The sequence below is a fragment of the Microchirus variegatus genome (assembly GCF_963457635.1).
Source record: "Microchirus variegatus genome assembly, chromosome: 16".
Lineage (NCBI taxonomy): Eukaryota > Metazoa > Chordata > Actinopteri > Pleuronectiformes > Soleidae > Microchirus > Microchirus variegatus.
This window is the reverse complement of record NC_139817.1, coordinates 14648173-14670976: the sequence shown is the minus strand read 5'-3', so window position 1 is coordinate 14670976 and position 22804 is coordinate 14648173. Positions and strand designations below refer to the sequence as shown.

At 42.1% G+C, this 22804-nt stretch overlaps 1 protein-coding gene across 1 annotated transcript; it reads left to right on the top strand.

Annotated features, from left to right (window-relative positions):
• The first annotated feature begins 1173 nt into the window (after positions 1-1173).
• prag1 (PEAK1 related, kinase-activating pseudokinase 1) lies at positions 1174-22464 on the top strand. The gene is made up of 6 exons (XM_083902726.1): positions 1174-1215; positions 4724-5062; positions 5146-6887; positions 15717-15862; positions 17972-18732; positions 19615-22464. The coding sequence occupies exons 2-6, from the start codon at positions 4799-4801 to the stop codon at positions 20749-20751; spliced, it is 4050 nt and encodes a 1349-aa protein (XP_083758852.1). The 5' UTR covers positions 1174-1215; positions 4724-4798; the 3' UTR covers positions 20752-22464.
• The last annotated feature ends 340 nt before the right edge of the window (positions 22465-22804 follow it).

Genomic DNA, 22804 nt, shown 5'->3' with positions numbered 1-22804 from the left:
GTCACAACTCCCCGCCGCAGTCCCTTTTACGCCTTTGACCCGGAGTTGGACACAGATTCAGAAGTCACTGTCGCAAGTGAAACACCTCCACAACAGACGTTATTCTACTTCTTCAGCGGTTCAATGTACGCAACCGGATGTGCCCGGACTAGTGCCCTAAACAGGAGGATCTGCTGTTCAGGAGGACCGCTGTTTACGTAAACCGGACCGGGTTTTTTCAGAGATCTCGCTGAGCCTGAGATTACAATACAACACAGCATTCTCAGCAGAGGCTGAACTGTTTGTTTAGAACTTTCTGGGTTTCATAAACGCAGATACACACCAAAAAAATATGCGCCACATCACAACCCCTTCCGTCGTGTTTTAAACAAGCAACTATGTCAGCAGGAAGTACAGAGCTAATCTTTTTCATTAACAATAATGATTCAGTACACTGAAAATAACTACTTCAAGTGTCACTAGTTGCAGACGCCGCGGCATTTTCGTGCTAACTGCTGTTAGCCTCAGTGACGCTGACGTAGTTTCCTGTGTCTCATTTGCATTTAAAGAGACAGGCACTCAAAACAGAGCGTTCTGAACAGGGCTGTTTTGGCAGGGTGATTGAACTGCTGTGGTGCTTCATCCTTCAGATATTTTGACCAAAGCATGTCACAGACATGTTCATTAGGCCACCAGGGAACTAGGTTTACTTGGAGAAATAGGGTATAATATGAGTCCTTTAAAGCCAATTACACACATTCCTAAATGTTACTCACTGGACCTTTAAAATAATAACAATAAAGCACCCTGACAAATACCTGCTAGGACCAAAACCTTGAAATGAAAATCTGGGAGTGTGTACCATGCACAAGCCAGACTGCATGGTTGGTGAGGAGCTCCTCCCACCTCCTTGTGCAGCTCTCCCCTATGCTTGCTGCAGAGGATCCTCACAGCTCCGCCTCAGCACTCCACCTCTGCACACAGCAGCAGCAGCAGCAGCAGCAGAGGCGGCGCTGTGTACCCGGCTGGAGCCCGCAGCAAACCCCGCTTCACTCTCCTGGCTCATTAACCTGTCGCTTGTGTGGGGAGCAGCAGCTAACGTGACGGATACGTCTTTGCCTGTCGCTGGAAAATTAGAACACCATCACCACTACAATTCTATCTGTTATCTATTTATTTAGTCTGGCTGCTGGTTGGGGACCGTTTGTGTTGCCAGGGAAGAGAAAGTCCGAGCAGGTAAGCAGTCAGTCATATAACCTTGGCTACTTTACCATTGTATCACTGTTTCAAACGTTTTCTATTGTTTCAGTGATATTTAAAGTTGTTACTGTTAAATATTTATTAACATGTGTATGTTTTGTACGGCTGGAGGCGACAGATCGTGGAGCGAATTGACAAATTACAACAGATTATGAGGACGTGAAGGATTATTTTTCTTACTACAGCGTGTTGTAGAAACGTAATTACTCGTGTATTATTTCATTTATCTAAATAATGTGACTTAAACCACCTGAAACACGTGGGGGTGTTTTTAATCGTATGTTCTTATCAATTATTGTACCAGTAAGAGACAGTCAAATAATACATTTTAAGGAGGAAATTAGATTATTTGATCATAAGGTTAAATGTTTCTGTTTGTTTATTTATTTTAATTGTATTTTATTTATTATGTTGATATATGAGAAAACTGTATTTGACTGAATAGAAGAAAAAAAAAAAACAGGTTGTCCCCCCCTGAATGAATGGACTGTGTGAGTGAGGCAAAGCGTGACAAATGTTTCTCGTGAAAGAATTTGTATTCAGTGTGTGTGTGTGTGTGTGTGTGTGTGTGTGTGTGTGTGTGTGTGTGTGTGTGTGTGTGTGTGTGTGTGTGTGTGTGTGTGTGTGTGTGTGATGACCTGGTTATCAGAGCATAACATGGACGAGTATAGGTGTTTTTTCCTCCTTATTACCTTTTTTTTTCTTCATAAGATAAATATGTGTAGGGTTTCTAGTGGCATTACACAGTCATGTTGAAAGAAAAAAAAAAGAATAAATAAACAGTCAGTAAACTAATGCAGTGTTACTGCAGCTGCTGAATAATAACCATCAGATGACCTGTGCTTCATGGAAGCTGTTCCACTTGTAGAGTGGGAGCTGCTGGGGTGGGCTGTAAAGGGTGGTGGTGGTGGTGGTGGTGGGCACATGTGTTTTCTGGTGGTGGTGCCTGCAGAAAAACTTAAGACAAAGTGCAGTTTTGGCAGCTGTTGAGTGTTCATAAGCCCCTAAACCTTAAACATACAATACTCCTCTCAGTCACTTTATCTATGTTACATTCAGTCTAATGCCATCCAGTCTGCCTGCCATTACATCCTGACTGCATTCCTTACAACATGTTAGCTCAAGGCAAGTCTCTCAGGTGTTAAGGTAAGCAAGCCACCCTAGAATTTATGACAGTGGGTTATCATTCCTGGATGTGTTTTTGAGACATCTAGTGGTCAATAAACTGTGTATGTGTACAGAGGTCATGGGAAGAATGTGCTTCAAAAATCATATTGTCTTCACAGGGGAAACATACACAGCCCTCAACTTCTTTCCATTTTGCACTCATCTTCCTTTTCCTAGAGACTTCTAACACGCCTTGTGACACAAGTTTTATAGGCAGCAATCGAAATAGTTTCATATGGTTGAACTTTTTGGTGGCGGTGTGTGTTTTTGCCAGGGGAAGTGAGAAATATTGGACCTTGAGCTTGAGAAGGTGTGGGGAATGTAGACAGCAGGGTCTATCTCTGTTCAAACAAGCAGGGCTGAACATGTCAACAAGAGCTCGGGGTAACCTGAACGTGAGACAGTGCAGTCTGGAGGATACAGATGGATACCTCAGATGAACCTCCTCTGTTTTTGTCAGTGATTCCCTGCAGGGAAAGTGGAACAACAGAGACTAAACTGGCCATTTAGTAACTTTATAAACTGACTAAACAGTCCTTTGTTATTGCGTTATCTTCCCCTCAGACATGTCCTTGACTGGCAGTTGTGTCTCAAGTAGTAGTCCTATTAGCCGAGTGATCGGTGCATCTGCTCAGTCATCACTTCGAATGACTCAACGCCATTGAGATGTTAGGCAAGGCTCAGTCAGCTTCCTCTGTTGTCGCAGGAACGGGTTAAACAAACAGTGAACTTGTGGGTGCTTTCCTGCCCAAACTGAGTCAGACAGAACAAAGAAATATGTAAACATGCATTATCTCCACCGGCAGGAAACCTCCTCATTCCTATAGGATTAGCAGATGGCAAGGTTGTTACACTGGAGCCATGAATTACAAACTATTGAAGTCTCAAGCATTGCTTATCTGTTGCTCTGGCATCTTTAAGCAATAAATACATATGAATATAAAAAATGACCAGGACCAAAAAGAATGTCTGGTGTCATATTAATTATTACTGCTGCATATATTTACAGACCACTGATTGTCTTAGGGGAGTAATTGGTCTCCCCTACTTCCTCGTTTCTCTTCCAAGATAATGGGTCCAGATAGTGAGCTAATGTTGTTGTGTGTCAATGCAGCACCTTGTTGAGAGGCAATTAAAGCTGTGTAAAGAACACAGGGAGGGGACACCCAGATGCAAGGAGACAAATGATCCCTCTGAAATGTTGTTGATCTTCTCACCATCAGTCCAGTTAAACAGCAGACAAAAAGGCAGAAAAACGAGGTGTGTGTGTGTGTGTGTGTGTGTGTGTGTGTGTGTGTGTGTGTGTGTGTGTGTGTGTGTGTGTGTGTGTGTGTGTGTGTGTGTGTGTGTGTGTGTGTGTGTGTGTGTGTGTGTGTGTGTGTGTGTGTGTGTGTGCGGAAGGGGGAAGGGAGGTTGTTGTTGGTGTGAGATTCACCCTGGTGAGACTGAAGACATTCCTAACATTCCGACCTCCAGGATGCTTGAGGCTCCTCTCTCTTCTTCCAGTGTGTCGGGGGCTGCAGTGGACCCTTAAGGGCTTTTATGTCACCAGGCTCACACCGGCTGAGCCTTTGGTTGAACAGAAACCGCATACCCTCTAATTTAGGAGGGCCATGGGAACAAGTATCACAGCGCACAGCAGCTCTTCTTAAGTTACATCCACTAAATGACACTTAAATAGGTTTTCTTTGAGCTTTGAGACACTTGTCAGCTTGGACTTGAGTTTGCCAGAGTAATAAACAGGCAGCAGAGAAACTGGCAAAGAACCTGTATTAAAAATCCAGTTTAAATTAAATCCACAAAATATGGTCAGTATCAGGCTTGATACCATTTGATATCAAACTAGATAGAGCTGAAACAATTAATCGATGACTAAATTAATTGTTAACTATTTTGACAGTCGATAATCGGTTTGAAGCTTTATTCATGATTAAAAAAAAGATTTCTGATTGTTTTAGCTTCTTAAATTTGAATATTTTCTTTGTTTCTTTGCTCCACATAATAAAGAAATCATTAAAACTGAATCATTTTTCAAGACATTCGAGAACATCGTCATTTTCCAGGTTTGACAAACACTGATTTTTTTTTGGCCCAAAACGATTAATTGAGAAAATAATCAACAGATTAATCGATAACGAAAATAACCGTTAGTTGCAGCTCTAAAACTAGATAAATGGGGCATTTGCATTAATTATAGTGTGATTATGAGATTTAGACGCTCTATTCTCTGAACAATGTAACTCATTCTTCTTCTCCCTTTGTTTTGCATATTTGCCATGACTGACACCTTGTGACGTCGCAACCATCTGCGGCTCAGCCATGAGAGTTCATCCCATATCTGCTAGATCCTTCCTCAACCACTTCTGACCAACCCAGATTTAGCAAACCAAAGATGTCAGCGTGTGGCGACTTTGCAGAACACGTGTGGAAACCCGGCTCTTGTAAGAATTGCTTCCACCCACTTAGTGCGCACAAGACTGTCAGCGGCCTGGGTGGCAGCGTGCCAGTCGCTTGTTTGAAGAGCAATCTGGGAGGCGATGAAGATGCTGGAGTAACAACACCTTCACCCTACAGCAAGCCAACCATCGCTGTCAAACCAACGATGATGAGTCTTGACACCAATGAGTCGATTGATGTCAACATGAACATAGAGCAGGTGAGTTTCTGAAACTTTGTCTATCCTGTATCTTCTGTCTGGATATCTCTTATCTGTTTATAATGTTTGCTTGTGTGTCACAGGAAAACACAAAGAGCCCAGTCGAACGTCTGGGCCTGAAAAAGCTCTCCTTGTATATTGATAACAATGGCTGCAATGGCTGCAACAAGGCCCATAGAGATGCTCTCCCTCAGAGTCCTGAAACCAAGATGGACTACAACAAATCCTTTTCTTTAAGTCCCTTGTCGCCCAATATCCTGCCCAAAGACTCCATGATCATTGGCAATATCTTTGTAACCCAGGAGGAGGGTAGAGGTTTTAAGAAAAATGCCAATGGAGATAACCAAAGACACCAGAGTAGCATGACTGCTATTAGAAACAAGAGCACTTACAATGGAATCAGTATGACTACCAAGACAAACTATCAGGAAGTGAACCAGGTATCTGCGGAGATACCTTTGGTGAACGATGTTCCTTCTGACCCTGTCACACGTCATTGTAATGGTACGAGCAGTGGGAGTTCTGCTCCTCTTATCAATAAGACCTCCAGCACTTGTACCGCTTTCCCCAAAACAACTTTGAGTGTGGAGACCACCAGACACAGCCCCCCTCCAGCCCTACAGTCTGCTCCCATCCTGTCAAAACAGACCAGCCTATCAGACTCCTCTTGTTCTTATCGTAGTAGTACAGATTCACTTCCTGGGGCAGAGGGGTCAGGAGGAAAATATGTCAGGTCAGAGAGCCCACAAAGCCCCCCAGCCACCAGTAGCCCACAGTCGTCTCCCAGTTCATCCAACGGACGGCCAGGCTCTGAGCCCATTTACGCAGAGAGCACCAAGAAAAAGCGCAGGCCGCAAGGAAATAGAGTGCAAATCCATCCCGAGTCCCCGAACCAGAGTAACAACTTGTCCTGCTCTGAGCCTGAGCTCTCATCAGAGAGTCAACGGGCCACCATCACTGTAATGGCTGCTCACACAGAGGAAAACAACAGGACTTTCTACCTGTGTAGCCCAGACTCAGCTGTTAGCACCCAGTGCCATTTTAGCCCTCCAGCACGCAAGGACTCCAGCAGCCCAGCCTTCTGCTGGCCAAGTCCCAGCCACAGTTCACCCTCTCTAAACACAGATGCCAGCCCAACCCCATCTCTCCACCCCAAGCCTCAGTCTAGTCCACCAATTCCGCCAAAGAGGAACATCCGGTCCCCCAAACTGGGCACCTCCAGCCTCTCATCATCCTTCTCATCTCCAGTCCCCCTTCCTGAACTCCCCAAACTGGGCACCTCCATCCTCTCGTCGTCCTTCTCATCTCCTGTCTCTCTGCCTGAGCTACCCATGCTTTTCCTTGTTTCTGCTCAAGAAGGCCACTTCAAGGTTCATTCAGAACACCAGAGTGCAGCGTCTGAACGCTGGCACAAGTCAAACCACCACAGTTCTGCGTGGAAGTGCCGTATTGAGGAAGAGGAGGAGGACGAGGAGAGAGAGCAGAACAAAGTGGAGAAGACCACGCTAACCGGCAATCCAAGGACAACTCGGGTGACAGGCCTGGTCAATGGTGCCACTGTCTGGAAAGAGGCCAGGGACTGGAAGGCCCACAGCAGCCCCCCTCCGATGACAGAGCCTGGCACGGCCCCCCCGTCTGCCCCCAACAATGGTGCCTGCCAAGGGGAAACTGAAGGCATCGGTGCAGAGGAAGAAGGCAAGCATAACGGGAGCATGCCAGCCAAGCAGCCGTTGCATGGTGGCTCATCAGAGTTGCTGACAGCAGGGAACAGGACTGTGAATAATGAGGCCAATCCACCACCTCCCCCACCAAAGAAACTGCACAGGTAAGAACAGCAAAAGTACTTTTTTGTCTTGCATTTAAACATCCATGTATTGTCCCTTCATCTGAACATAACACCAGCACTACCAGGAATAAACCGGTTATTAATCGATTACTAAATTAATCGTCAACTACTCTGATAATCGATATGAAGCTTTTTTCATGATTAAAACAAGATTTCTGATTGTTTTCGCTTTTTAAATGTGAATATTTTCTTTGTTTCTTTGCTCCGCATAACAAAGAAATCATTCAAACTGAATCATTTTGGTTTGTGGACAAAACAAGACATTCAAGAACATCGTAATTTCCAGGTTTGACAAACATTGATCAACATTTTTTTATTTTTTTTTGACATTTTCTGATATTTTATGGACCAAACGATTAATTGATTACGATAATAATCGTCAGTTACAGCTCTAAACTATTTTCGTTATTGATTTATCTTTTCTTTCACTTGATTATGTTGTCAGTGAGCTGTCAGAAGAATTGACAAAATGTTAACTGAATGTAAGCAGAGCTCAAGGTGTTATGCTGCAACACCAATGGACCAATACACACTAAACACCAAGTCAGTATTTCATTTTGGAAGTTTTTTTTAGCGTGTGATCAGTGAAGTCGTAGCATTTTTGTCATGTGTGTTATTGTTATTATACAAAACAAACCACTACATTACAACAGCTTCCTGTTCAATTACACTCCCATTTGCTAGCTTTGTAACTAAGCTAGCAGCGTCGCTATCTGTACTAGCTGCTGTTTAGAGAACAGTCTAATTTAGTCCAGACTGAAATAAATAAAGCTCATCTGTGATGACAGTTAGCATTTAGCTTGTATGGCTGCTTTAAATAATAATAATAATAATAATAATAAAAAAAAACAGGTGTATTTAGCAACTAACTAAACAGCACTTTTGTCAAACAACCACTTTAAACACTAAATATCAATGAAACTGAAATTTGCTTTTGAAAGAAAAAAATCCTCTGTTTATATGTCATTTTCCTCCCTATTATACATTATTCATGAAACGGTTTATGCTCAATGGGCAGAGGACAGAGAACACAGCAGTCACCATGATGAAGAGTTGGTCTTAAATGTTATTTACAGTTGGGCAGCTATGTTACCAAAAAAAAGGGTTTAATGCAGGTTTAATTACACACCCAGTATGTATTATTGTTGCTGTAGGATGAATTGTACGAGTGTATCAAACTTGAACGTACAATTATAGCACATACAGTGTTCTTGCGTGCCTGTCTTCAGGTTGTCTTCCTTGGACTTGCATGAAAACTACGGGATCTGTAATTCAGTCATGACGCTGTGGTTTCATGATATTACATAATTTACCACTTACACGACACACTTAGACTAAAAGCATGTATGGATTTTCTTCCGTGGTGGGATCTATACTATATATGTATATATAGCTATGTATAAAAAATAAATACTCTATAACCAACAGTGCTGCACACACACGCGTCTTACTGCAGGCGTTTGTGTGAATCTCACTGTGCCTTCTCCTTTCAGAGCATCATTATGAAGCCTTGAATCAGCCTCCTTTCTTGCGCCTTGTGATCATTCAAACTGCTCGGGCATATTCCTCAATGCGGGCCTTGTTCCATTCACGCTTGTAACGTGACTTTTTTTTTTCTCACAATTCTAATTAACACGGGTAAAACGGGTCTTTTAAATAGCTGCCCTCTGTGTTACTGTAAATTTGTTATGGCTGCAGCACAACGGACAGATTTGTTTATTGATATTGTTGCACTGGGACTAAACTGTTATTAGAGTTTCGAAGCATATTCGGCCAGAGTCGTTTTTCCAGTTGGACAGTTGCCTTTATGCTGTATGACCTTTATATTTACATACGATACCATTCAAAAGTTTGGGGTCACTTAGAAATATCCTTATTTTTGAAGGAAAAGCACTTCTTTTTTCCAATGAATATAACATTAAATGAATCAGAAATACACTCTATACATTGTGGTAAACATGTGGTAAATGACTATTCAAACGTCTGGTTTTTAATGGAATATGTACATAGATGTATAGAGGCCCATTTCCAGCAACCATCTCTCCAGTGTTCCCTTGAAAACCCTTGTCTGGACTATATTTTCTATTAATTTTGCAACTCTTTTGATGAATAAAAGTGTGACTTTTCATGGAAAACACAAAAAATTGTATAGGTCACCCCAAACGTTTGAACGGTAGTGTATGCAGGATGATAAATATTCACCTTTGTTCAAGACTTCGACTATCATGGCCTACTGTACACACGGCTTCCAGTCGACATAGCCTACATGTCGAATAAGCAGCATTTGCACACATGCTTTAACCTGAGTCTGCAGGAGACTAAGAATACACACACACACACACACACACACACACACACCGTCTGAGTCAGCTACCCAAAGTAGAAACAGAGAAGAGGCCTTGTGTTGCAGTTATTAGAGCATCAAATGATCTCTCAGAATAAACTTTTGCTTTGTCTGGGGCGGCAGGATGAGGCGTAATGCACAACTGTTCCAACGCTTCCTCAGGACGAGCATGTGTTCTTCAGCGCAGTCGTCACTTTGTCGAGTCAGCAAACGCCAAGTGTGACCGTTTTACTATCAAAAACACAGATCGACGCGCTGATCACATTTCAAGGGCCCCGTATGTTTGTGGTAATTCTAGTAAGAGATCCCATCTCTCATGTTATGACATTGCAAGCATTCTACTCTGATAAAAATACACCTTGTTGAGACACATGTGGGAACACGCCTCAGGCCAGTCGGCGACAGTTGTGGCTTTCTGGTGTTCCAAGTTTATCAGTGGGTTCAGAGTGTTAAAGGAATACTTCACCGATTTGCATTTAGCTTTGTATTACTAGAATAGTGGGAGTATTTTTGAAAAATTGTGCTTGAGTTTCCCCTGAGTAGAGAAATATCTTCATTCTTTTTTTTTGTTATGTGCCCACCAGTGAAACTGCACCGCTAATTCCGCACTTTTTTGACCCGCCCATAGGACCATAAGTGTCACTTGTGAGCGCGTAACAGAAAAAAGAATGAAGATATTTCTCAATTCAGGGGAAACTGGGGTTGGGAAGCACAATTGAAAAAAAAAAATACTACCTCTATTCTAGTAATACAAAGTCAAACGCAAAAGTATTCCTTTAAAGTGTCTCCGGGGCACAAAAGCATGCTCTAACGTGCTGAAGGAAAACCAAATCTAAAAATTGTCTATAAAGCAACCGAAACTTCCTCCACGATTATTTTACTGTGGAATTAACGGAAAAACGCCACATGTAAACGTGTGCCGTGCTCACTTTGAAGCAGCGCTTTAATGTGCTTATTAATCATTTAAGAGCAACAGATGGCTTTAAAAATGTAACTTTCAAAGCCTTTGATCACAGTGAAAAACACCCAACAGGTCAACGTACAATATTGTGTGCTGGGTTAGCCTAAGGCTAAAGCTACACACGTCCTGCTTGCCTTTATTTACATGTGGCATCCATACCGCTCTGTAGCTTTCAAAGCTTTTGAACTGAGACTTATGCTGACGGCCTTGTTTTAGTTAGAAAAAGGGCATGCAGAAACTGAGACTTTTGTCAACACAGATCCAGACATCAACATTCGCTTGTTGACGAGGTCTTGTTGAACTACCAGCAGCCCTGAACGGTTCCTGTTCCTCTTTTTAAAAGCAGCTTCCTGTTGTGTGTGTTTATAGCCAGTGTATGGAAATGGTCATGCGACCATTGGTATGGATGAGTATGTGATACAAATCTGATTCTTTTTGTTTTCAAGGTCCAGTGTCCAGGAAGATTTATTATATTATAATATAATTCATAATTATATTTATTATCATTATTATTATTTCGCTTACTGGGGTTGGGAAGGGACATTGGGTAATAGTACATGCGTAGAAACCGTGCGGGCCTAGGTTAAATTAGTTGTTTTCAACATATACCATCTAAGTCTACTTTTATTATTATTAGTATTAATAATGCAATTGTGATACAATAGTGCAATATATGACTTAGGATGTTTGTATATATTTAAAATAAAAAATTGATTATTATTATTATTTTAAGAATAAACAGACAAGGGTCTGCCATCATGTTTCTACAGCAGCCCAAATTGAGAAGCTTACTAAGCAATCCATAAGAATGGCCTCCTTTTTGGTATGCAAAGGCATTCGTAGCTCTCTGACACACTTGGGAGAAGAGAGGGGTTGAGTGGAGGAGTCCACTGTTTGTTGTAACGCTGCTGTCTCACTATTAGATTATTAGACGAATGATTACACACGTTGTTAAAAACCTCATTTCAAATAGTTTGTATTAATGTGCATGTGTGGAAAAAGTCCTCTTTAAGCAGGGAAGGCATGTCAATTGGTCAGTGGAGTTTGCCAAAGAGCGGGGGCTTTACAACAGATTGTTGCCCCTGGCAACTCCCAAACTGTCCCAGTCTGGCAGTCAGTTGCCACCCGTAGAAGTAGAATTTATAGATCGGCTGTGTCGATCCAAGTCCATCAAGTACGGTTTGGTCGTTTCTTTCTCTTTTCTTTCCAAATGACTGTTCCAAGACAATAGTGCTGGCCCCTCCCTCCTCAGAGCCACACCAGACTCCCTCACACAGCATCTTGTTGCCATCTGACAGACCTCACACTGCTCTAAATTGAACTGCCAGGTTCAATGAGTGATTGCTTCGGATGAGGTGTGTGGGTGCTTTAATTCCGTGCATCTTAATGGGTGCTGTTGCTTTTTCCTGCTGAGACAAGACTTTAAATACACGTATGACTCGCATATAACCAGGGTTGTGTTACTACACATGGCGAGGCTTTAGAGAGCCCACCGGTGCGATCCAGGGGCAATGTGTGCCCGCCGGCCTGACAAGGACCTCTGCCTGTCCAGCATGAGGTAGGCACCAGAGCTGCAACTAACGATTATTTTAGTCATCGAGTAATCTGTCGATTATTTTCGCGATTAATCGTTTGGTCGTTAAAATGTCCGAAAATGTTAAAACCTGGACATGACGATGTTCTGGAATGTCTTGTTTTGTCCACAAACCAAAATGATTCAGTTTTAATGATTTCTTTGTTATGTGGAGCAAAAAAAACAGAAAATATTTACATTAAAGAAGCTAAAACAATCAGAAATCTTGTTTTAATCATGAAATGATAGTGGCAACTTTCTTTTCTTATGGTGTCTTTGGCACAAAAGCTATAGAGAGGAAATCGGTGAAGAGAAGAACTGCCATGGATGATGAGATGAGAAGTGATTTGAAGACTTTACTGGCTTTGACATGAATATGAGTTGCTATGACTGTGGGGCGACAGACTTTGTGTCAAACATTCATGGATCTTTGGTTTACATGACTACACAAAATAGGTATTTTTATTCTCTGCACTAAACTGCGACATATATGTTGGATATCACGCATGGTAAAAATGTAGTTAAATGCAATAGCTATGCAGTAAATATAATCTTTGAGGCTTAAAGCAGTGTATACGAGATGCTTGACTCTTGAAGTGGATTGCGTTACGTTGTACAGGTGCTCATGATACTTCTCTCCTTCCTACGGTTTGATTCTGCTACGCCTCAGCAGTGTGAGCGTTTGCACACCCAAAGGATGCATTAAATTCATGCTTGGTGCTTTGTATTTCTCACATTTCATAACGGTATACACTTGGACGCTGTAGTCCGCGAGTAAGGAAAGTGAAACCGCGTTGTGTGAGCCTGGTCTACGGCAACACCGACACAACTGCAGTTCAGTTTGCGTTGCCATTTGACACGGTTGCAATTCATCGTTTTAAAAAAAAACCCAGCCCAGCTCCTCTGACACAGCTTTATTAATACCGCTTACTGTCGCATGATTGTTTACATTCTAAATCTGGCTGACCCGTGTTGCCGGGCTGATCGCAGGACACAACCTCGTCTGGCAGGACGATGTTCACCGGGCTATAAACGTGGCGTCCCACGTTAAGCCTTTGTTTCAGCAGAGGAAATAATTTTGTCGATGGGAAACGGGCAATCAAGATGTTTATGAAGAGGTGTTTAGGCTAGAAGTGAACACGGTGATAAACGGCTACTTTGTGTTGCATCCTCTTAATTTATAAAGATGAGATCATTACTTTAAATAGTGACTGTCAAGTTATAGCTAAGATTTACGCTTGTATTCATGTAACTATCAAGAATTTAATCAGTTTACTGTTTGAAATGGTGATAATTTTGTTGATGTTGAGGTTATTGTTCAGTCTCTATTTGAGCTCTGTGGGGTCATGTCGAGCAATACTATCAGTACAGCTGAAACAATTGATTATTAATCGATTACTAAATTAATCGTCAACTATTTTGATCATTGATTCATTGTTTGTTTTAAGCTTTTTTCATGATTAAAACAAGATTTCTGATTCTATTTTCTTCATTTCTTTGCTCCACATAACAAAGAAATCATTAAAACTTTATAATTTTGGTTTGTGGACAAAACAAGACATTGGAGAACATTGTCATTTCCAGGTTTTTTAAATTTTCTGACATTTTCAAACTATCACGCCTGACTGAGGGAGCATTTGTGCGTATACAGCAGCAGTGCAGTTTTGGGTTGGGGCAATAAGGATTTATACCATAACACCGGGATATTCTGAGCAGTTGAATTTACTTCTGACACTTTTTGTAGGCATTTCTTAAAGTTTTCATTCATACTCCAACCTGTTTGACACCGTCTCGCTTCGCTAGCACAATGTTGCCGTTGCCTTCATTTGTCTTTTTAAAAAACAAATCACTTTGTGTGCAGGATTATTTGAGGGTTCCTTTCCTTAATAATCTCATGTTTTGGACACAAATCACAGAGACATAGCAGTGAGACTGTGCACAGGTGCATGTCCACGTTCGCAGGCTCATAATAATCCCTGCAGCCTTTACAATTTCTCCTCTGCCTCAGCATTTCCACCGCCTTTCATCACGTCTCTCTTTTGTCTGTTAATGATAGCGGATCCTTTCCCTTAGTGTCCACAGGGAATACCCTAACCTTTTTTCTCCCCTCCTTCCTTTTGCTTCTCTCCTTTCTCCTCCTTATCTGTTTGTTCTGCTGATTTATGGTGGAATTGAAGTCAGGGGCCAGCAGATTAATGGACACAGGAGTCATTTTGTGATGGGAGAAGGGTAAGGGAGATGAAGGGATGGGATGGGACCATGTTTCGCCGGAGCCATTAGCAGGTATAATGAGACAAGTGAATGGCTGTCACTCAGCCTAATTGGTCACCTTGATTAGATAGTCTACTCATGCACAGCTCTCATTGGTTTAAGTGGCCATTTTGGTGGGCAGGCAAACTGAGAAAAGGGGACTGCAGAGCTTCTGTCATAGTCAAAGAAAACAGATTCCAGTATAACTCTTGAGAAAACGATGAACATGATGATTTTCATCTTAGAAAATAAAAGGTTGTTTTTCCAAGGAATAAAAATGCAACTTTATGCTTAATGCATGTTTCAGTGACCTAACATGATTATAACGGTGCCATTTTGTTTTTTCGCTCTACCCATGCTACTGTAACTCTCATTCAAGGTTGTCCAAATCCAGGGAATCTTGGGAAATTTCCTTATTTTTTTAAGGAAAAACACTTTTTTTCAATGAATATAACATTAAATGAATCAGAAATACACTCTATACATTGGTAATGTGGTAAATTACTAATCTAGCTGCAAAAAATTGAATATTTTTTCCTTTTTCTCTATCTGAATAACCTGTTCACAGTATTTTAGCAGACTTAGACTTGCATAAGACATACCTTTGTAGTAATCTTAGTCATTTGTATGTATTCTTAATAAAATATCACACTTGAAGGAATTGATTTAACTTAGGACAGTCTAGTGGTAATGTCATTTAAATAACTATTTGACATGTAATTGGCAGCATGGTTGAGCTTAGACATGTGCTGAGAGAATTGTGTTAGCCATGTGTTTTTAACAGCCGCTTTTTCCCTGCTAGAAAAGGTACAATTGTGGCAATATAGATAGTTGATGATACACTACCGTTCAAAAGGTCACTTGACAGAAATGTCCTAATTTTTGAAGGTTAAGCACTTTTTTTTTTACATTAAATGAATCAGAAATACACTCAATACAATGACTATTCTAGCTGCAGACGTCTGGTTTTTAATGGAATATGTACATAGGTGTATAGAGCCCCGTTTCCAGTGTTCTAATGGTACATTGTGTTTTCTAATCGTGTCAGAAGGCTATTGGATGATTAGAAAACCCTTGTGCAATTATGTTAGCACAGTTGAAAAGTTTTGCTGGTTCTTTGACAAAAGGGCAATTAATTATTGTTTATAATTTTTTTAGAGTGACTTTTAATGGAAAACACAAAAAAATTGTATAGGTGACCCCAAACTTTTGAACGGTAGTGTACATTGGGCATGAACTTGTAATAACCACTTGCGGATGCCCCCAAAAATGTCTTACTCAAAGGTCATAGAAAACACCAGTGTTGTACTTGAGGCAAACTGTCAACAAAAAACTTGTGTCTTACCAGCGTTTGCTGCAGTTATAAGTCACCAGTGAATCATCATGTTGTGTGCAATCTAATAAGGAAGTGAAAATAACCCCAGCTGCACTTGCTGTTTGTCATCATAAACCAAACAACATGCAACAGTCTCGTGGACTTATTAGCGAAGCATAGTGGCGCAGATATGACAACACGGGCGGGGGGGAAGTGAAGCGCTTCCACATTTATAAATATGTGAACATTTACAGTATAAAATGTGAAGCTGCAACAAACTGACACAAAAGTTGAGACGTGGACTCAGGCGGCGCAGGCTGAAGAAACAGGCACAGGATTAATTATTTACTTTCTGTCTCTCACAGGGTGTCCGGTAAGATGAGTGGCAGCAACATGGAGCTTGATCGCTGCAGCCAACACAAGTCAGAAGACAGTAGTGCTTCTTCTCCGTGGGGCCTGGGCAGTTCCAGCCTACCCACGGCGTCCACTGACAACCTGACTACTGACTCTGGTAAGTACAGCTCACAAAAATACAATTATTACTTTTAATTTTAGATGATATCTGGTGTACTTCTGGCTGTTACTATATACGTCTCTTTAATGTTTATTGAAGGATATTTGCAGGTGTAAAAACAATGAAATTTCCTGTAAATGTAAAATCATAAGTAAAATTCAGATTTAAAGGTGCATTATGTAATAAATCTAAAGCAACTGGCCATAAAATCCTCCTAATATGTCACAGAGACTCAGGAATAATGTTCATATAACAAACTGTACTGACCAACAACAACAGTACAGCCAAAATATTTGCATTAAAAAAAATCTTTTGCAGACTGCAAATCATGTTTATGTTTTGAAATCATGTTTTGGCATGTGGCGCCACCTACAGCCGTCTACCAGTCATTGCAGTCAGTAGAGGCTCAGCTGGCGAGCAACCACGGGTTGCCAGTTACGTCAGAAAACGAAACCTAGAAGACATTGGTATTTTGAATTTGAATGTAGTAACCGTTTTTGGCCACATTCTTACATATGGCACCTTTAAATTCAAATTTAACATTGAAGATGTGATGTCAATTTTAATTGATGTTTAATATAATAACAGTTGACTAACTGCCTCATTATCAGTGCTGGAGAAGCCTTTAAAACTAGGAATATCTATCTAAAGATGATTTCCCATGACTCTATATTGATGGAATATCAATATGTCGCCCAGTTAGTTGTTAAGACACTTTTTAAGGTGTACTGTGTCCTGAATGAAACTGTACAAACAGAAAAAAAGAGGAATAGGAGCACAGCACGGTTTCATAGCAGCAGGATGACAGCTCCGTCTTTACAGAAGTGCAAATTTACAGATTGTTTCCGACCTAGTTTTGATTCCTGTCCAAACCCAAGCTGTATCTAAGACTGCGTGGCCACAGTCCAGAATTTGACATGATACCTAATGCATTGGCTTTAAACCCCTGTGACACTTAGATACTTGTAATTGCCGTGACTTCCTGCATAATGTTGTTTGAAGAGATAATTATGGAGTATGATAATGAGGGAAAAAGGGCTTGGCTACATCCTACGAGGAGTACATTTTTTTTCTTGACACAGTCGTCCTCCCTCTGTAAAAGCAGTTATTGAAGGTTTGCACCACACGGTTATTCTCAGTATCCGTCTCCGCTAGTGAATGGTAAAAGTTTCAGCTTTAAAATCTGTGAACGACAAATGGATCATAATTGGGTGGAGGGTGTTTTTAATGTGAGATGGAACACTGGATTGTGGACATTTCTGAGGAAAAGAGGTATGTGTTTGCTCAAGGCTAAGCAGTAGATTGTGACGGATTCACAGATGGCACAGAGGAATGTGTGGGTCTGTTTGTGTGGCAAAGGAAGTTCACTCACAAGGACAGTGACAAACATACTGGATATATGGTGTGAAGACAGTGAAAAGAAAAGCTGCTACTATCCATGTCTGTATGTTTGTGCTTTTAATTTCAAAGTTGACATTTGCGAGTTGGCTTTCCGGCAATATAACGTTCTCTCTATCACAACACCGTACGATCAAAGGTTGTTCCTTTTGTAAAGAGGTGGATTTTATATTTGTTAGGGCAGCAGCTATTGAATGTTTTTTTGTAATCGAGTATTCAACCAAATGTTTTTAAATTAATCGAGGACGCAATATTATTATTATTATCATTATTTTAATTTTTTAATTTTAAATACTCAATTAATCGAGGAATAATCGGTAGAATACTTGATTACAAAAATATTGGATAGCTGCAGCCCTAGTAAGCTACATTAAATCAGCTAACATCAATGTTTACGTTAGCGTGTGCCAGCAGCGTTAGCAACTATGCTTTGGGCTCAGATGCTGAATCATTGAGGACGTGCTGTTCTGGTACGCCTGTTGTAGTTTACACTGGTTACACTGCACCTTGTTGGCTTTTCGTTTAGTCCCACATTTTCTGCCTTTTACGGGCTGTTTCACTCTCCGTCTCCGCCATCGTGCTAGCTAGTTGACATCTGGATGTGAGGTGTGCCTCTGCTAAAACGGTCCTTGTGGACCTGAGATAGGAAATAAACGAATACTCCGTTGTAACCGTTGCAGCCCTAATATTTGTTCTGGTTTTTTTTAGATTCCCGGGATGCTGCTCGACGGTCTTGTTCCTCTCCATTTGCCAAAAGTCCAGTGGCCTCAGCTCCAGGGTCCCCTCACCCACCCTGCCTCAACAGTAACCTGCCACCACCGTTACCGGAGAAAAAAATGGTCAACCGCACTGTGTCGGCCCCCGACAGCACAAACGGGAAACCCTTTGTCCGAGCCTACCCACGCCTTCCTTTCACTGGCTCAGAGACCAATGTCTGTCGGTCTGCTGAGGTTGGCTCCCGCTCCAGTTTACCGTCCAGCCCTGTCGATCCGCGGCCCATTTTCTCTTCCAATGAATCTCTGGAGCGTTGTCATGTGCCGCCAGGCAGACCCTCTAGGTCCCGGACACTGGATGAGCCGCTGAAGACTCACGGACGTCTAGGCGTCCACTGTCGAAGCAGCATCACCTGCTCCTCTTCTCCTCAGCTCAGCGTGCCCTTCTCAGCCGCAGAAACAGGCCCGGCACCAAATATGGGCTCCAGCCTGCAGCTGCAGACTCTCTTGAGTAACATTGACAGCAGAGAGGGAGTGTACTCCAAATTGGGAGGCCTGTACGCCGAGTCTCTGCGGCGCTTAGCGCTCAAATGTGAGGATCACTTCACCCGCTCCCAGAAGAACCCACTGAGGTTTGAGGAGAGCAACTGGTCTCTGTTCAGACTCACATCTAACAAGCCAAGCTGCAATGCAGGGGATGCCGTGTACTACTCTGCTGCATGTGCCTTGGACCACAGCAACTCCTATGCTGTAAAGGTAATCTTTAAATTTCAACAAATATGTTTTGCATTGGGCTCTGCCACAGTCTCCTACCATTCTTCTAAGTATTATAACTAAAATACTCAAGGGAAACAAAATTGTCATTCCCCCGAAATCCATTTAGATACTCGTATTTGAACCCTGTGATCCCTTCTTGGATGGCCTTGATTTTGAACACTGAGTTCAGAACATAATAAATGAAGGCTTGTAAACACTGTGTTGCTCGCAGTTGGCTGGCTGTCTCTGTTGTCAAGAGATCATCATATTTTTTCTGTTGTTTAAAGAACAGTTTGTACAAGGGGTAGACGGGCTACCCCTTTTAGGAAGGGATTTGGCCGAGGATAGAATGAGGAGATAAGAATTAGCGAGTGATTCTGTTCTTAGTCTTCAGATGGGATGTAGTCCTACTACAGTACAAACCTCCAAGGCATGTAGAGTAAACAGCCACTTAGAAACGAAGGGTGGGGATTCAATCTCACTGACCTTTGTCACAAAATCATTAGTGCAGCCGTTTGTATGGTATCTGTTGTGCCACCGCCTGCCAGGTGCCCACATTCTTGCTCAATATCTCAAGGTTTGATTAATCTTTGCATTCCAGGCAGGATTTACGTCCAGACAAAGCCCTATTGTCTTACACCAACACACAAACAGAAGTTACTAATATAAACCCAGTAAAAGTGGATTCAAGTCCTGTATACCCTTAATATTTCTCTGACTTGGCAATGACCTCAAAACCTCACTGACAAGCATTTTCTGTCTTCTCTTTGTTGGCTTCCTTCCCTTTCTGTGTGGACTCCCCCCCCCCCCTTCCCCTCTCTGTCCCTTTCCTCTCCTTTCCTTCACATCCTCCCACTGTCCTTTGTGTTTATGCCTCTACAGATCTGTAAGAGTCCATCCATGGAGGCCAAACAGAGCCAACTCTATGGTCTGTCAGTACAGCAAACCATACCTCCCCACTTCAACCTCCAGCAGGACTGTGGACACTTCATTGCTTGCGTCCCCCAAAGCATGCTGCCCTCCGATGAAGGATCAGTTCGCACAACGCCAGTTTCCTCCATGCCTCAGCCACCCAAGTCAGCACCAGGTCAACAGGCTGAACGAGAGCGAGTTGTGGTCATCACCTCTGAGATCCCCCAGCAGACAGCAGCCGACTTTGCTCGGGAGTGGGCGGCGTTCCATAAAACTCAGCCGGAAGTCTACGAACGCAGAGTTTGCTTCCTTCTCCTGCAGCTATGCAATGGCCTGGAGCACTTGAAGGAGCACGGAGTCACTCATCGTGACCTCTGCCTTGAAAACTTGTTGCTCGTGCCTCATCAACGCAGGCCTTCCCAGTTCCCCCAGCATATCCACAATGACAACAATGCCAATAGTGTAGACAATCAGCGCCACCTTCCCAGGCTCCTCATCAGCAACTTTGCCAAGGCCAAACGTCGCTCCTCTGAGGACGCTGCCTCAACTGGCGTGGACTCTCGTTTCAAACGTGACCACGCCAGGCTGGCACCTGAGATCGTCTCAGCTGCCCAGTACCGCAAATTTGACGAGTTCCAGACAGGAATCTTGATCTACGAGCTCCTCCACCAACCTAACCCATTCGAAGTGAGTCCAGCACTAAAGGAACAAGACTACCGTTGTGAGGAACTGCCACACATCCCCTCCGTCTCCCTCTACTCAGCCGGCCTCCAGAAGCTGGCTCAGCTCCTGCTCCAACCAGACCCGATTAAACGAATCCATATTCAGGAGGCTAAACGCATACTGCAGAGTCTGCTGTGGGGGCCAAGGAAGGACCTGATGGAGCAGCAACTGGAAAGACACGGACAGGGAGGAGGATCCCGACACGAGGGCCTCCTCAACTGGTTGGATGTGAAACGAGCCCTACTGATGATGAAGTTTGCAGAGCGCTCGCTGGAGCCCGAGAGGAACGCAGAGCTTGAGGACTGGTTGTGCTGTCAGTACTTCTCCTCAGCTCACCCGCTGTCTCTCTGCCACACTGCTGAGTTGCTCTATTCACTAAAGTAACAGCTTACACTGGGGGTTAGCGCGTGTTCGAGAAAGACCAATGATGCTTAAATTAATGTCCGTGCGGCGCGATCCTTTGGAGGCAACTGTGAAAACCTCCTACCCGTTTGTGCTACTGCAACTGCAACGTAACCGTCCACTCTGAACCCCATATCCGAACAGTGTCCCATCACAGACTTTTCAACTTAGTGAAGAAATGACCGGAATACTCTGTCGTACTGTCATAGACATGGAAGAAATTGCAAAAACTGTCACATGGAAACCGGAATGAATAATAAATTAGTCCTGGGGATATTAACACCTTTCCATGACGACTGACCGGAAAACGATGCGTTTGACGTCATGTTTACGTGACTCCCGATTGTTAAAATGAGTCGCTAAAGTAACGCTAAACTTTAAAAACAGAGGCACACATGAGGTACACAGGTACGCTGGTTATTTGTGGCACTACTATTTTCAAAACAGACTGCTCCAGTTCGACTGTAGGCACGCTAACGGCGCTAAAGGAGCTAAGGGAGCTAACAGAGCTAATTGGTAAACGGTGTCACATAAACATGATGTTGTGCGTGTCTTTTTCCGGTCAGTCGTCATGGAAACGCGCCATGCGTAAACGTTAACGCACTAAGGTGCCCAGTACTATGATAAATGCAAGACCAGAAGGGCAAGGATATGGACAATTTTCATGATAACATACTTAACCAAAGTTTCTTAATTGACAGTATATTTTGTGTATTTATTAAGTACCAACTGAGATATTTTACCACCGAAAACAGGCAAACAAATTCATAACCATACTCTTTGTTAGCCAGCTTTGTAAAGTTGTGCTGTGTCTTGTGTCTAAATGTGCAGCTATTTTTTTTTTTTTATCGTTTGCCTACTATGGTAACAGAAAATGAGGTCACTAGCTGACTTCAAAGTGTTGTACCACAGATAATGCCTGTTCCTCCAGATACTGGTTTATTAGTTGGAATAATCAAGGCAATCTTCTGTTAAATGTGTGTTACCTCAGGCTTTGTTCGACAGCACTGCAACATGACTGGACTCTGTATTGATCGATGCTAATCCGTACCGTCTAACTCTGTGTGTGAATTAATTTGGCAAAAATAAGTCTCTGACGCCAGCGATTGCTTCCACTAAATGGATGACACCCGTTTTGCTTACTTTTACTGTATATTTAAATGTTTTGACATTCGTCCGGGTGCCTTTTGTTCCTTGTATGCGTCACAGTGACTCAGACGTCAAATGTAAATATTATTGATTGTTGTCTTTGGTGAAACTGGCCTTTCACAGACGGCTCTAAAATCAAGTTTGTACAGATATTTGTAGATGATATGAGAAGAAAATGAGCCCAAGCAGGTCTTACAAAGCCATGAATATGAGCAGCAGTTAAAAAAAATATATATATATTTATGATATAATTTGTTATCCTGTAGTAGTCACTGGAATTTCTACATTTATTTTCATATGTGGATTCTTAAATTTTTGCTTTTACTTCTATGTGCCATGTCGGCTGCATTTTATCTGCAACAAAATTATAATTTCCTAAAAGTCCAGAGTGACAAGAATCATGTCCATCACTGATGTTTCTCCTGTTGAAGAGGGAAAAAAAAACTGCCTGATCTCACAACTAATACATTAGTTCTTTGAATTATTTTTGTTTGCCTCACTTATTTGCATCTTATCAATAAACTGTGCATATATTTTCTCACAGTACTATCCTGTGTTTGGTTATTTCTTGTCTTGTACACATCCATTTTATTGATTGAGCTGCTAATAATGTCATCATTGGGAGTTTCCAGTACTCCTAAACATCTATAATAGACATTTAATAGGCTTTTAGGGAGGGAGAGGTAATTGGATATTCAGCTGCAACATGTAATTCAACACTGTACCTTTAACATATTTGTACAAACTGTAATATTGTGTCTATTTACACACGCCAGCCACTTCATTAGGTACACAGGAAATAAAGGTTCATGGTCCAACAAGGTCTTTTTTAAAACCTTGGTTTTAATGAGTAGCTATTTGAGTTGCTTTTCTATCATCTCTAACC

Coding starts and splice junctions, on each gene's coding strand:
- prag1 (XM_083902726.1), top strand. CDS start 4,799: ATGTCAGCGTGTGGCGACTTTGCAGAACACGTGTGGAAACCCGGCTCT. Junction 15,863..17,971: donor CAACCTGACTACTGACTCTG/GTAAGTACAGCT, acceptor GGTTTTTTTTAG/ATTCCCGGGATGCTGCTCGA. Junction 18,733..19,614: donor GCAACTCCTATGCTGTAAAG/GTAATCTTTAAA, acceptor ATGCCTCTACAG/ATCTGTAAGAGTCCATCCAT.